The sequence below is a fragment of the Antrostomus carolinensis genome, unplaced genomic scaffold (assembly GCF_000700745.2).
Source record: "Antrostomus carolinensis isolate BGI_N321 unplaced genomic scaffold, ASM70074v2 scaffold9408, whole genome shotgun sequence".
NCBI lineage: Eukaryota > Metazoa > Chordata > Aves > Caprimulgiformes > Caprimulgidae > Antrostomus > Antrostomus carolinensis.
The window spans coordinates 21,192-37,137 of NW_010333727.1; the positions used below are offsets into that span (position 1 = coordinate 21,192).

The 15,946-nt window shown below is 43.6% G+C and overlaps 1 protein-coding gene across 2 annotated transcripts in view; it reads right to left on the reverse strand.

Moving 5' to 3' along the window:
- Window positions 1–10,841: 10,841 nt before the first annotated feature.
- The window catches only part of LOC104529617 (vasoactive intestinal polypeptide receptor), a 73,518-nt gene continuing 68,413 nt past the window's right edge, over window positions 10,842–15,946 (reverse strand). The window contains exons 10-12 of one of the 2 annotated variants that reach the window (XM_010173965.1): window positions 15,389–15,518; window positions 13,604–13,645; window positions 10,842–11,891 (exon numbers count right to left, since the gene is read on the reverse strand). In XM_010173965.1, coding sequence (XP_010172267.1) covers window positions 11,700–11,891; window positions 13,604–13,645; window positions 15,389–15,518 — 364 coding nt within the window. In that variant the 3' untranslated portion in view covers window positions 10,842–11,699. The remainder of the gene's footprint in view (window positions 11,892–13,603; window positions 13,646–15,388; window positions 15,519–15,946) is intronic. The other variant, XM_010173966.1, reaches the window with a different exon arrangement.

Sequence of the window (15,946 nt, forward strand, 5' to 3'; positions counted from 1 at the left end):
ATATTTTTAAGCTGGGAGCAGATAGGATTTAATGAAATATTATGGCTTCTAACTGCTTTATGCCAAAGAGCTCAGAGTTAAGTGGTTGATAAGAAACAGCCATTGATTAGGCATCCCAGTGAAGTAAATCTGTAAGGGTTGGGAGGCAGATTCTTGGCAGCAGTGGACAACTCAGTATTGGGGTCTTGCTGCCAGTATTTTCCTTCCTTAGTAAAATAAGATTCATATGTGGATCCAGGTAAAAAGTGACAATGGGGTGCAACCAGTTGTCAGGACCTGCCAGAATGAAGGGAAAGATATAAAAATACGTGAGTGTTGGTATGACATGGTTCTACCCTAGTTTTCTTCACATGACATATTGGCATCATTGTACTTTAAAGCCCACTGCCCAGCTTCCACCCACACCTCTCAGTTTCTAAAGACTTTTGTGTCACCTGCTGGAATAGTGGAGAATTCTCCAGAGCTAATGAGGTGCTTACGGTGCTCACTCATGTGACATCTTGGCTAGAGACCCTGATTTGAATCTCCTTTCTCCTTGATTTGGAGCTGATATTAAGTGACAGGACTCCTGTTTGTCACCCAGGATGTCTAACTATCAAGGTAGTGAAGTTTTGAGTTGAAGTAATTGTCCTCTTAATGTTTGGAAAACAAAGTGTGCTTTAGAATGTCTTGGTCTTGGTTCCCCAACAAGCACACCAACCCTTAGGTTTAGAAGTCAGAAGTGGTTTTCCTTTCTTTGCTTCCCTCTGTCCCAGTCAATGTGCAATAGTTATGTAGAGTTGCTCTGAAAACCCTGAGCAGGAGTGATGTTGGCTGGTTTCAGCATGTTGAGTTAGTTTCTCTACTCTTAGGCTGTGTGTGATAAGGGTTCAAGGCTTTGATCTCAACTGGGCAAAGTGGAGATATTTCCAAGGGCAGAGGTTCAATCAGTAGTGTGATGGGGCAGAGAGGGGCTCTAGGAGAGGGTTCATCACTGAGCACCATAAGGTGACACCTAATGCTATGTTCACAAAATTTTTGCCTTCTCTGGTCTTTTGTTACAAGGCCAATTTGGTTCTGATAATACCACTAGGTGGGAAATGGCTATTTTGAGATGATATTTTCAACTTACCTGGCTTTGTTCATATCCTCCAACAAAACATTAAATGCATAGGAAGTTATACCAGTAGGAAGGAGTATGTGTCACCATCAGAAGAGGTTTTAAGGCTTTCAAAATGCATGGTATTACAGCAGTGACACAGTGAGTAGGCTCTTTGTGCCACAATCCCCTGTGATCCTTGGACAATTCAGAGTCTTCCTGAATTTGTCTGGGGGCAGCCGGACTCTTTCTACAGATTGCATTGAGTCACAGTTCAAACTTTATCTCCCCAGTGGGAGGGAGTGAATGCAACTGGTTGCATGTGGAGTGAAGATAATTTAACTGCTAAAATTGATTCACTACACAGGAAATTGCTTTAATGTTGTGGAGATGGCAGAAGTCCTCATCCTGGCATTTTGCCATGGAAACTACAGGGAATCAAAGGAAAAGGATGCCATTGGCCACTTTTAATCATGGCTCTTTCTTATAGAGAATGATATTTTTACAGTCATGAAAAGCTACTTCACTACTGAACTTACACAAAGAAGCTCTAAAAGCCAAGCTGAAAAATTTCCAGATATATGTGATCGCAAGGTCTATCACATTCAGAATAATGGTGCTTGTCTAAGAAAAGCAATGTTATGCTCATTGTAGACTGGGAAGGATGGCTTTTGCACAGAGGACACACAGCAGTGATTGAAGATGATTGGGTTGATTTTTACCTCAGACTTCTTAGTCGACCTTCATCAAAGCCACTTACACTAATTAACTTCTGGGCAGTGATTGGAGCTCCTTATATGGAAGACGTTTTTTGGCTGGATGTGATTATCATCACCTCTATAGACACAGAATAAATGCATTTGGCTGGTCTTCCCTTTCCCCAGACTTTGTAACCAGTTTTTCTGATTTAATCCACGAAGGGATTCAGTGAAAGTCAATATGCAACAGCTTTGCTTCTCAGAACGGCCCAGAACATTAGACCCTTTGCTTTGAAATTAAAATGGTGATCCACGCAGAAAGGAAGGGTATACATAGTGAAGACATATCATCCCTGGTTGTAGATTTGGCCTTTATCGGTAGTGTAAACAGTGGGTGTAAATCAGCTTAAAAAGGGAGTGAACTGTGGAACTGACCCTATGGACAAGGAAAAACTCCTTGACTTCTCACCGTGGTCTATTTTCACTGCTTAATATTAATGTGTATTAAAGAACATGTCTTTTATAGGAAAAATGGCCTCAAGTTACACTAGGGAAGGTTTAGATTGGATATGAGGAAAAACTTATTCACCGAAAGGGTTGTCAAGCATTGGAACAGGCTGCCCAGGGAGGTGGTGGAGTCACCTTCCCTGGTGGGATTTAAAAGACAGATAGATGAGGTGCTGAGGGACATGGTTTAGAGGTGAGATTGGTAGTGTTGGGTTTATGGTTGGACTCACTGATCTTAAAGGTCTTTTCCTACCACTGTGATTCGGTGGTTCTGTGATTCTGTAATAATTACTGTTCACTTGTAGTTGCCTGCCAAGCATTTCTCCAACCCAGTGGAAAACTCAGGCTTTGTTCTGAGCAACAAAGACCTGAAAAGACAACGATACTGAACTGGGCACACAGCAAGGATGAAACACAGACATCATGCAGGGGCATATGCAGCGCCCTTGGCAAAGCTGGAGGAAGCTGCAAAGTTAGGGTCACCATCTGAGGCTCAGGAGGTATCTGGTCACCTGGTAGTGTGGGAAAGCTGCTGGGGATGAGCAAACTGTTCCTGCAGCCTGAGCACTACTACTATATCTCCTGATCCAAGGACCAGTGTACAAGATGCCAGTACTTGGCATGCACAGTGTGTCAAGGAGGTATAGACAGACCTGAGCTTTGCAGTACCACCAGCTCCGTGCCAGGGTAGTCGAAATGGAAAGAAAGAGTGTTAAGTCTCATTAGCCTTACTGAGTAATTCTATGTCTGAAAGAACTGTTAATTTAAATGACTTGCTGATGATTTGGAATCAAATAGCAGAGGTTTGGAGGCTTTGCAAAATCCATGTTTGAACACCAGTCCATTTCTTTCCATGGAGAGAGCTTCTTTCAGCCCAGAGAGTATATGAAAGGATTTAAGTAGACAAATTTGGACCCCACATTGAAAAGATTCAATGAGCTCTGCATTTCCAAAAATCAACACACCCTTTTTTGTGGTGGATAAACAATACATTCAAAGGACTATTGTCACCTAAGGCAACTAAAGTAACAACTAAGCAGCAGGATGCTTAACACCAGACCCAGATGTTGAGCTTCCTTTTACACCTGCAAGTTGTTAATTACCCATTTGTATAACTATTGCTACAGTCAGATGTATTGTGTTTGCATATGCATGTACAGTGACAGTGTGCATGTACAGGACTGAGATGGATGGATTGAGGATCTAGTTGTAAGAGCTGCAGGTAGGATGTTTTCATGATGCTCAGATGATGAATTTCCACCATCAGTGTTGTGAAATCATCTGGTTGTGACAAGCTCAAGTCAAACCATTGTCTTGAGCTGAAAAGTGCATGGTAAGGTGCCCTTGGTCATTATATATGCCAAATGTTGCAAAGAGCACTGGAGGGCAGCTCTCTTGTGCAACTCATGGGTAAAGCATTTTGGTTTCTCGCAGTGGTGTGGGATTTCTGCAGGTTAAATGGACCCATCGTGTCTGCTCTTGAAAAGCTGCTCGCAGGTTTTCCTACCATGTGACCTGGATGACTAGCAGTGTGAGTGTGTTCAGTCCTGAAGGGAAGGAGAACAAACACCTTTTTTTTTTTTTACATATTTGGGGTTTTCCTACCCTTGGAAGGTAGTTATTTGGGGTTTTCCTACCCTTGGAAGGTAGTTATTTGGGGTTTTCCTACCCTTGGAAGGTGGTTATGAATTGCTACAGTCTGTGATGTAAGACAGACCCTAGCTTTAGTGTGTCCATCCACTGTACTGGGGGGATTCTCCTGGGGATTTGAATGGCACAGTATAGTGAGACAGTCAGAGGATATTCCAGTATCCAACCCTACACTTGTAATGAACAATATATATATATAAGTGTGTGCATGAGTACCTACAAACACAGGAATCATTGAACATCTCAATTGTGGCCAAAGAACCATGGCATGTTTCTAATTGCATGATTATTACCTCCATACATGAGTCTTACCTCCAAAACACATTGCATCCAGCCACCTAGCTCATGCAGTGATGTTGCCTTCATTGCGATGGTTTTGGAGATCACGCATGTTGGGGTTCATACTGATTCTTCTGCTGGTACAGATGTTCTCAGAGAAGATCTCCCATTTTGAGAGTGGTTTGGTCCATTTGTCTAACTTTACAAATATGTGATTATTGTACCTAACTCTAGGCAACCACCTTACCAGCTCACTACCCCCTTCTTAGCCTTTCCTCCTCTGCCTGTGTCTTCTTCAGGACTGAGAAAAAGAAATGAAAATATCAAGTGGAACATCTTAGACACAATGTCTTCACGATGGTTTTATTGCTTGTTTTTCAGCAGTGTCAACCACAGAGAAGAACCTCCTCTGATGCAAGGAGATGAACCAAATACAAAGGAAAAAAAATAGTCAATTAATTGCTTATATACAGAGTCAGAACAAAATAAATAACATTGGGCAAAAGGCCATGAGACAAGGCAGAGATTTCACCTGTGCTGAGCAAGCAGGCCCGTTCTCACTGGCATGAAGAATACATCACAAGCACCTAGGTACATAAAAGTCCACAGAGAGAGTGATTCTCTGTTCACAGCCAGTTTTCATCACTGTTTGCTGTCAGAGCCTATTTACAGGAGGGCAGAGCTGAGGTGCTTACATTTTGAGTGAGAAGAGTCAATTGGCACCAGCTACTGAACAACAACTTGAGGTGTTTGAAACAGAGTCTGAAAAATGCAATTTTGAATTCAAAAGTGCCTTTTTGAACTTAATTTATCATCATCAGAGTATCAAAAATGTGTTTTGTTGATTGTTTTTTCCCCTTCAAATGTGCTATTCAGATTTCCTCTATGTACAAATTTACAATATCCACAAAATTGGGGTACAAAACATTAGTGCTCTGCTGATGCCAATTTACATGTTGTAAAGGTCTGGCCCTCAAAACCCAAATGGGCATTATTTCCCTTAGAGAGACCTGTCACGTAGTTTCCAGTCCCAGTGTTTGTCTTCCTCCCTCTGATTTCACAGTATGCTAGAAACAACCAGGGTTTCAAAACACAGAATCACAGAATGTTAGGGATTGGAAGGGATCCTGAAAGATCATCTAGTCCAATCCCCCAATCCAGGGCTCTTCGGTAGATAGCGCAACACCATGCAAGCAAACAAGGAGTCAGCATGTTTATTTTATTTTATTGACAGTAGGAGATGGAAGACATGTCCGTGGGCCCAGGAAACTCCTAATTTGTAAAAGCCATAGTTTACAACTGTACAGGTCTCCAGGGGAAATAAGATCAGTCATTGTAATTATACCTCATCAGGTTGAAATATAAATACTGAGTTTGGAGATAGGGTGAAAAGCTGACTAACTGAAAGAAAATGGATTGAAATCCATGCTGTTCTGGATTTTGGGATGTCTGACTCCATGTACCAGTCTGAGACTTTATTTTTTCCCTCTTATACCAGTTTAGTTCCAGAATTATACCAGTAGAGTAATTCCAGATTGATATGGGTATATACGAGGCCAAGAGCTTGGTCTCCTGCTTTTTAAGGGTCATCTACAATCAAGAAGCATGATGGTCCTTGCCACCATGAGCATGGGTGTGTGAAAAGTGCAAAGTTGCATTGCGAGTCAGGGAGCTTAGGACTCCAGTCCTTGTCTCCAAGAGTTTGGCACATTCATTGGTGCAGAGATACCTTGGGAGGAAGCACAGGGCTCTTCCAGGACTATGTCAACATCCCAGTCAAGATTCTTTCTTCACCTCAACGCCCAATCTGAAAGCAGAGAGGCTGGGACATGGCAGGGAGGAAGCATGTTTTACACAGGCTTTGGTGTTAAATCTAAATTCACCTTCCAGACAAGAAACATTGCTTCTTAGTTTCCTTGCTTCTGATACCACATGACCATTTATCAAACCAGGTTGAACTTGTGTGGATAAAACCAAATAAGCTTCACAAAGACGCATATTGGCATTTCCAAGTTTGGCAGATTCCCTTTTAGTCTGAAAATATTTCATATTTCCTGCATAGAAACCGACTAGGTTTTGTCTTGTTTAAAGACTGTGGTGAAGGTGGAAGGAACAGAGATAAAATAATCCCACCAAACCCCTTTAATCCCTGCCATGGAGCCAAGCAACGTTCTCTCCGAGCTTTCTTTGTAACTTCGTTTTGCTTTTTAAAAACCACTGGCAGGCTTTTGTTAATCAGCAGGTGCATCTCTCTCTGAAAGTATTTCCATCAGATTGGAGCAGAGATTTGGTTTTAATCCCTTGGCTCCCATAGCCCTGTGACACAGACACCACCTCACCTCACTGCTTCTGAGCTCAACGGGAACCAAGCAGGATATTGAGAAAGAAATAAATCTGCTGATTAATTAATGGACAAAATATTTTTTCTCCAGTAACACCTTCCTTGAGAAAAATATAACTGCTTCCTAGGCAATAAAATGAAATGAAATGAAATGAAATGAAATGAAATGAAATGAAATGAAATAAAATAAAATAAAATAAAATAAAATAAAATATTCAGGTGTTTAATCTCCTGGGCTTTCTTGGGATCCCTTTTTCACTCCATAACTATAGTAATGAGGATGTTGCATATATACCTCTGATTTTAAAAAACTATTTTCAAGTTAATGCCCTGAAATTCTGCAACAGCCTAGAATTTCTTTACTTCTCTTTTTTAAACCCTAATCATGGTCATCTTCTCATTTCTCACTGCTTATGAGAGGGTCACAGAGCAATATAGGTCCCAGCTGAATAGAAATATATGCAGAATGATATTAGCATCAAACCATGCACCTCTAGAACTTGAAAAAATTAATAATTTTTATATTTTAATTGTTCCATACTTATTAATAATTGTTTAATAGTTTAATCATTGAAATATAGAGTGACTAATTAACAGGAGGGGTTTGATCTCTCACTGCTGTAGAAAGGTAATAAACAGTTCCCGGCTGAAGATAAAATAATTGTTCTAAAGGTAAATTCCAGTTCAATGCTGGTGCAATTTGGGAGTCACTGTAGTGAACTGATTGGTGCAAGTGGGATCAGAATTTGGCCTGACTGCTGTGAAGAGTTTTGGAGTCCAAATTAATGATCCTCAAGCATATCTAAAAGCTTGCCACATACAAATATGCCCCTTAATCTTATTTTGCAGCAAATTAATGCAGTTGCCTTCACTGGAGTCATTCCCATCTTACACCAGTGCAAAGGGAGTCAGACTGATGCTTGTGAGCAGCAGCAGCAGCCCTGAACACTGTGTCATGTATTCTGCACAGGTTTAGGACAACACAGCTTGGGTTGTCATTTGGGGTTGCAGTGAGGTCCTGGAACTCCATTTTATTGATGAGTTGGATGAAAAACAAGAGTAGAGGAGGCCAAGTTATCAGGCCAAATTCCAGCACTAAGCCACTTAAATGAGGGCCTGATCCAAATGTCATCATTCACTTGATTGCTCATATCCCCAGAGTGAAAAGCTCTGATTTCACCAACTCCTCTGTTCTCCTGATATATGAGGCCAACACAGCTGAGCTGGCAGCTCTGCACTCTTTGCATCCCTAATATTGCCATGCCTGTTGGAGCAGGTAGATTCAGCACACTCATTTAATCCCTCAAACACCCTTGACAGCAAAATAACGACGTGGCTGGATGTTAGGTGATGAAATAATTGCAAGTAGGATGCCTGGGGACACTGTTCTTGGCATCTTCCTGCCAGGAGAGGTTGAGGTTGGCCATGAGGAAAAGGTTCTTCACCCAGAGGGTGGTGGAGCACTGGAACAGGCTCCCCAGGGAGGTGCTCATGGCACCAAGCCTGACAAGATTCCAGAAGCATTTGGCCAAGGCCCTCAGACACATGGTCTGCATGTTGGGATTGTCCTGTGCAGGGACAGGAGTTGGACTCCATGATCCTTGTAGGTCCCTTCCAACTCACAACATTCTGTGATTCTATGATTCTATATTAATGTAGTCAACATTTTTTGAAGGAGCCCCTCAGTTTAGGTCCTATCCCATCTTCAGGTTCCCACACAGAATAGCCTGGTGGTGACTCTCAAGGGCTGCAGGAAACCCTGTGGCATGGGTAAATAACCAACTGAATCTTTCCCTGTCATGTCTCTAAAAGGCAAATCCATTCTTGGTGCCTTTGGTATACGGCTGATGCTGGCACAGGTTAGAACAGGGCTGAAATGGAAGAGAAGCTGTAGATACAAAGCAGAAGGTCCTTCTGCAAGTGGAGTTACAAGCACAGGGAGAGGAAAAGGATGGTGAAAACCAGGGAAAAATCACAATGTGTCTCACTGCTCATGACTCACAGACATGGACATTCTACCCCAGCAAGACTGCCTAGAACAGATGGGAAGGGTTTCCCTCACATCTCACAAAGGAGGTTGTTGGCAATGGTGTGTCACTGATGCTCAGTTCTGAGCTCAAACTCCTCCTCTGCAGCCCACCAATTTTGTTGGGCATAACAAGCTACTATGACAGATAAAGAGGGTGAATGACTTTGCAGCCTGATGAATCAAATCTTTCCCAGACTGATGTTGCTTCCAAACTCCGAACCAGCAAGAGGAAGCATTTTATACCCAGTGGAACAACTTGGAAGCTGAGAGTGAGCTTTCCCTTGCTGCTTCTGGTCTTCCTTGCAGGTAGGCATTCCCCTGGTGAAATGCAGAGCTACATCAAATCCATGTTTTGAACTATGCACAGGAGAAGAATTGGTGGTACTGGTGGGACTTCTCCAGCATCTTCTGTGTGAGTCCTAATCCAGGTCTGAAAGCACTCACCAGAGCAACACCAGCACCAAACACAAAGATGGTCCTTGCCTCTTGAGAACCTCATGGAGATTTCAATGGGGACCTTCTTCCTGAGGTGTCAGGGCATAAGGACTTCAGTGAAAGCAACATGTGGAAATTTTAAGGATCTTCTTGGTTTCTCTGGATTTTGGGAATTAGAGACGATTTTAATGATCTTATGGCACGTCAATGTTGGATTCTAAATGCTAATGATATGGTTTCATATATGGTAGCCATAACAAGGATGGCTTGCACCTGGCTAGCCTGAGGTCTTGTTAGCACTTTAATTCCAGGACCATGGAGCTCATTATGACTATCTTCACAATATCTACCTATCCTCTTAGGTTTTGCAGGCTTGGTAGCCATGGCTACACTGTGACAGCATCTAAGCAGCTCACTGAAAACTCATGGCTGCATGTCTAACTTTCATGGCAGTTGTATCTGAGTATCACATGCCCCTTACTGACTTCAGCCCTCTACGCTGTTCTTAGTCCCACATGTGGAAATACTTTGGAAGCACAGAGTTCAGATGATGACAGGTATAGCTCTGGGAAAAGTTACAGCATGGAACAACCACTCTCTCAGAAATGAGAAAGGAACTGGATGTCCAGACCTGTAACTCTCCTCCTGGGCTCAGTGTGGTTTGTTGGCAGTGAATCACAGATGCTTAAGGCAAGCAAACAAGGAAGCAAAACAAACCCCAAATCCACCAAGTTAAAGATGTTTCCCTGCAGTGAACTACATTTCACTAGGAAGAAAAATAATCATACAATCACAGAATGGTTTGGGTTGGAAGGGACCTTAAAGATCATGTAGTTCCAAGCCCCTTGCCATCAGCAGGGACACCTTCCACTAGACCAGGTCGCTCAAAACCTCACCCAACCTGACCTTGGAGTCCAGGTGCTGTTAGTACCAGGGGGATAAGTTGAGATCTCTGAACTCTGAAAGAGGAGCCCACCATCCTTTCCATGTAGGTGCATTGGTGACCCAGACTCTCCTTCACAAGGACAGTGCTATGACATGTTATAGTAGGGTGACAGCAGCCAAATTATTAAATGTTCATACGAGCTGGGCAGAGATTTCCCACCCTCGGTGTAAAACTGGTGCAACCCCATTTAATATAATTGGGTGAGACACAAACATGATCATCTGCATCCTTGAGTTTTCTGTCTTCTGACTGAGGTTGGTTTGAGGGGATTGTCTCAAATGCAGTGCCTGGGTGCACGAGCTGCCAGCCTAGCATGTCTGAGCAGGATTTGGCTTCACACCTCTCTTTCACCCCTCCACCAAGAAAAGAAAAGAAAAAAAATAACTATTCCCCTGGTTTTAACAGGATCTGTGTGAGCTCTTCAAATAGGGATTGGCTCTATATGGAAACTAACAGGCCTTCAGAAAAGAGGTAAAATAGACATGCACATCTTAAAGATCTAACAATGCCTTCATCATAGGATGAAAACTCCCCACAAAAACTGAAGAAGAAATCAATTTAATAGCTCCTTCACTCCTTCCTGACTCCTAGAGTGCCAGTTATGTGCTGAGACAACCTTGTCCTGATGAAAGCAATTTTGCTTGCTGCTGTGATGTTAATTTTTTCATCTGGAGAGTGGCTTCTTATGGTGGGTCTGATTCAATTAAGGATTACAGGGTTCTACCATCTCCCTTTCCTGGCAGTGTCTGCTAAGCAAGTGCAAATGAATTACAGACCAATTGTTTTCCCCTGATCCTTAATGATCTTGGGTGCTTGAATGCACCAAGATCTATGGGTGAACTTCAAAGAATGAAAAACACAGCCATGCTCTGCTTTTGGCATCTGTACCTGGTTTTTATACATGCAAATCGAGTTTCCTGTTCATTGAAAACAATCAACTAAAACATGATGCCATGAACATAGCACAGAGAAGGGCATTCACGTTGTTCCTTCTCAGTGACCTGCTTTTCCAGAGGGCACCCAAGGGTGCTTGGAAAGCTTTTGCTAACAAGGATGGTGGGCAATTAGCATAACACACTGCAGCAATGGGGCATCTTCCAAGGGGCTTTCCCAATGCTGCAGCTTCATCTTCACACATGTAAAACGCAGAGGCCATGGGCTGGCTTGTCTCCTTCCTGCACATGTTCCTCCTGTCCCTTCTCCCCATGTCCCCAACTCTGTCTTTGGTGCCTTATCACCACCTCTTATCAAAAGGACTTTTGGCACATTCTTATGTTTGGCATTTTTTTTCCTGCTGCTTGCCTCCCTCTCTCCTTTACTGGCTCATTTTTTAAAAAGTGCAATTTATCTGTTTCAGAGATGCCGGTTCTGGTAAAGCCACCAAGGACTCAGGCTCTCCCCTCCCTTACCCCCCATCCTTCATTATGTACGACACATCAGGATCTCCCAGGTTCTCCTCAGGTGACTGGGACCTTTACTCATAGTTATCAACCCCTGAGGGCTTGAAACTGAAGAGTGAAAGGTCTGAAAAGAAGGAGAGGAAAAGTTTTTCTCTGCTTCTTGGCTTGTCTGGTCTCGTTCTGGATGCCAGTGGCTTTTCCAGTTTTGTGTCCTCTGTTGACTCATGCAGAGCATGTCATTTCACAAGGGTTTGCCATTGTATCACTGATTCCTGGGGATCCTTCTGTCTCTCAGTTTCTTTCTCGGACGCTCAGTGCTTGGGGAGCCCCTCCCTGTCACACCAGAGAGAATTCAGCCTGGAAACTAGAGCATCGGCGTGTCTTTGGTGAGCACTTGGTCAACATGGAGATCTGGGTGCTGAAGTTGGTGCCGTTGCTGCCTAAGGAAGGGTGGTGATACTTCATGTCTGAGCCCAGGAACCGTTCCAGATGCCACCTCCGCCACTTTCGTTTGAGCTCAGCTTGGACCTAGGTGATGGAAAGACAAGCAAGTCAGTAGAGGGGAACATTTTCTATTGCTCCGACTTGACTGTGTGAGCAGCAATGGGTGACCCACCTAGCAAGTGGCCAAAAATTATTTTATAAAGGTCACTAAACCCAACACGGCCAGAACTTTTAGCCACATAGAAGACTGGTGACACTCCAAACAGTAAAATACCAGAGCAGAAATCCCTGAGCTTCAGCAGAAAAGTGAGCACAGGGAATTTCTTATCCAATACAGTGAAGGTGCCAGACTATTTAACTTTAATACCAACATATTCTACATTTTATGAGTATAATTAAGATTTTTTTTTTCCACTGCCCTGGTTTTATCCAAATACAAATGATTTAAATATGGCTTGTTTGTAAAGCTGTCAATACAGCTGTGCTTTTTTGATGGAAACTATTTGTTCCTGCTCAGGGAGGTTACAGACATCATCTGGTTTACACTGTCCAGATTCAAATCCTGAACAAATCTGGCCACCATCCCTGTCCCCTTCTGCAGTCTTCCAATCCAAATTTTTAGATAATAGTATGAATTAGATAAAACAGCTGTATCTGAGGGTTACTGGGATCAACAAGCACAGGAACAGTACAACACCAGGATGCAGACTCCAGGAGTGGAAACATAGGAAAGGCAAGATCAATGCCCATAAGGTAGAAACATGTTTACCTGGCACTGATCTGTTCCTAACAAGTCACGTCAATGCCTGTATCAGTTTGGATCATTTATAAATTTGTGTGGTTTTGCCCTGCTCCATGCAGGCTTACTGGTAAAGGTCTCTGCTGGAGCTGGGCTATCTGCCCTGCATACCACTGAGTGATGTACACATGGCATCAGTGTGGTTGAAAGCAGAATCAGAGGTGTAAGAGAGCAAATTGTGATTCTGGACACTCTTCCTCTCCCTAGGAAGCTGGAACACAAACCCAGATCACAGCTGTTTCTTTCTTATCCATGCTTAGTTTATTTGAACTGAAAGTGCTCCAGCTGACAGCAGCTCCAAGTCTTTAGCTGCTCACACTTACTTGGTAACCTTCATGGTATGGGTTTAAGCAGTCCCTGCTGAATTTCTTACGGGCAGATGGAGCATGGTACAAAAATATCACTGAACTAACAAGCTTCTATCTTGGCAGTGGCTCTGATTCTGTGGAGGATTCACTGAGGCCCTAAGCATGAAGATGAGCTTTATCCTTCCTTGCTGAAAGTGGTCCGTATGGATCAGGGTTTATGCAAGGTCATAGAATCGTTTGGGTTGGAAGGGACCTTAAAGATCATCCAGTTCCAACCCTCCTGCTGTGGACAGGGTTGCCAACCACTAGATCAGGCTGCCCAGGGCCCCATCCAACCTGGCCTTGAATGCCTCCAGGGATGGAGCAACCACAACTTCTCTGAGCAACCTGTGCCAGTGCCTCACCACCATATGGTTATATGGGAGTTCTGCTGATGCCGCCTTATGAGTAAAGGATGGACTCAGCAGCAGCAATACTTCAGTGCTCACAAAAGTCCTAATACGTTTATTAATTGTGCTGGAAACTGTCAGGCAAATGGTTGAGTTGTTTTTCTGGAGTGAGTGATTTGACTTGGATGCTTCCCCACAATATGGTAACATCAGGAATGGGACGCTCCTCAGTCCACTCTCCACAAAGCATGCAATTTGCCTTAGCTGCAAACATTAACCAAAGAATACTGTTGATCTTACCTCCCCGTTGAGAAAACAGTACAGTACAGCCACCACAAATCCCTAGAGGAAAGGAGAAAACAGGCTTTTAGCACCTCTCAAACTCACTGCAGCCTTGAAGAAAGGGCACACTGCTGGGGGACTGCTGGGGTGCCCCTGAGAAACCATTTGGTTGCATTTTCCCTATACAAGGAACAAGGAAATATTGGTTTAAAGTACCTTGCAGCAGATGTATGGGTGTGAGTTCAAGGATTGCTCCAGACTGGTGTTTAAAGCCATTAGCAGTCAGCTCAGCTCTAAGAGGGGCACTTGGTTATTCAAACTGGGGCATTAGAGGCAGCTGGATGGAATACTAGACCCAACTTTCCTGCTCGGTCTTGTCAGATGAAACTAGGGAGATCTAAACGTGCTCACTAGTACATCACCAAGGTCAGAATGATCTTGGACATGCTATAGGGCTAAACTGTTCCTTTCCCATGTCCCCTTGCAGTGACATCTCATTTTTGAGAATCTCAGCTTTCACTGAAAAAAATAAAACAAACATCTCTAACCGTTATGGTTGCAAACTAAAGACAAGAAGTGAGTAGATCCATTTACCTCTCAAAGGAGAGATGACAGACGTGAACTGATGATGATGTAGACAGGGACGTTAACCTGTTAAGGAGGCTCAGGGGAGACCTTCTCACTCTCTCCAACTCCCTGAAAGGAGGGTGGAGAGAGGTGGGAGTGGGTCTGTTCAACCAAGGACCAAGTGACAGGACAAGAGGAAATGGCCTCCAGTTGCACCAGGGGAAGTTGAGATTGGATGTGAGGAAGAATTTCTTTGCTGAAAGGGTTCTCAGGCATTGGAAGGGGTTGCCCAGGGCAGTGGTGGAGTCCCCATCCCTGGATGGATTGAAGAGTCATGTAGGCATAGTGCTGAGGGACATGGGTTAGTCAGGGACTTGTCAGTGTTGGGTTAATGATTGGACTTGATGATCCTAAAGGTCTTTTCCAATCCAGGTAATTCTGTGATTCTGAACAAAGCATGACAGTGACATGTGTGTGGTACGTGGTGACAGACAGATCTTGTTTTCAGGCTGTGAGAACACAAAGTGTCTGGAGCTGATTAATGGATGGATGCAATGGGATGAAATACACAAGTAAGTGCTTCTTTTCATGCAACAGCAGGGACAATGTTAACAGCCCAACACTAGAACTGACTGAAATGTGTGGGAGGGTCTAAGAAGCAAACTTTATCAAGGCTCCCTAAAGTTGAATGTGGAGGACAATCCCATTATCCATCCTCATGGCGAATGTGCCTCCTATGCCAATGAATTGGAATCCTACTTGAGCAGGATCTACAGGCGGGAATTGGCTTAGTCACAGGGGAGGAAGTTCATGCAAGTCAACTGGTTGAAGATAGATTAGGTTCCTGGTAGTGGCCAGAAAGACACGCCTCCCAAAGAGGATTTTTCTCATCTTAAACCGTGTCATTAATATAGAAACTGAACTGAAGTGCTCATTTTCCTCCCTTAAGTACAAAAAAACCTCAGGGTGACTAACTTATAGAGGTACATTTTCTTCTCAGGTGCCTAAAATGAGGAGAGAGAATCTCCTTCTGGAATTCTAGGAGGCAAAATATAAAATTATCTTCCATACTGGCCACGCTGGAGTGAGTAGCTTTTCTCCAAAGGTATAAGAGTAGTATTGGGTATGTCCAGGAAAAACCCAGCTCACACGTTTGCTTATTCCCTTGTCAAGCGTTTTACACTTCTCCCTTCAGACAGACCTGGTGACTGACTGGTGGCCCTGAGGGTGGCTTACCTGGAACGACCCAACCACGAGCTCAAAGACCAGCTTAACTTCTGCTTTGAAATTGTCAGGGAAGAAAGCAAACATGATGTAGTGAATGCCAAAGAGAGGGATCAGCAGCAAGGTGGACTTGGCCAGCCTCCTGTTGGAAAGACAAACATGAGTCATAAGGGGAGAGGGAAGAGGAGCTAAAGGGTAAGCTGATGAGAAATCCTGCAGCTGAGCCCTCTACAACCCTGAAACTTTAATTTGCTGCAGTACATATTTGCTGAGTACCTGGATCATGATGGTGTAGCCTGTACCACACATGCTAAGTGCCTTTGTTCACCCTTAGGAGATGTGATATAAGCCACTTACCCTGAAGTCCTGGGAACATCCAGCCTTTCAACAGCAGCCTTGAGTGAGGCAGCATCAGGAGGCTGCCCTCACCCAGAGGGAAGAAGTATTTGGGGTACAGTGAAACAGGAAGTGTTGAGATAGCTCCTTACAGCCTAACCTCCTCAGGATCCCTCTGTTGACCTGTGCTGGGATACAATGACACGTGGAGATGGACCCTCAGCTGGGCACAGT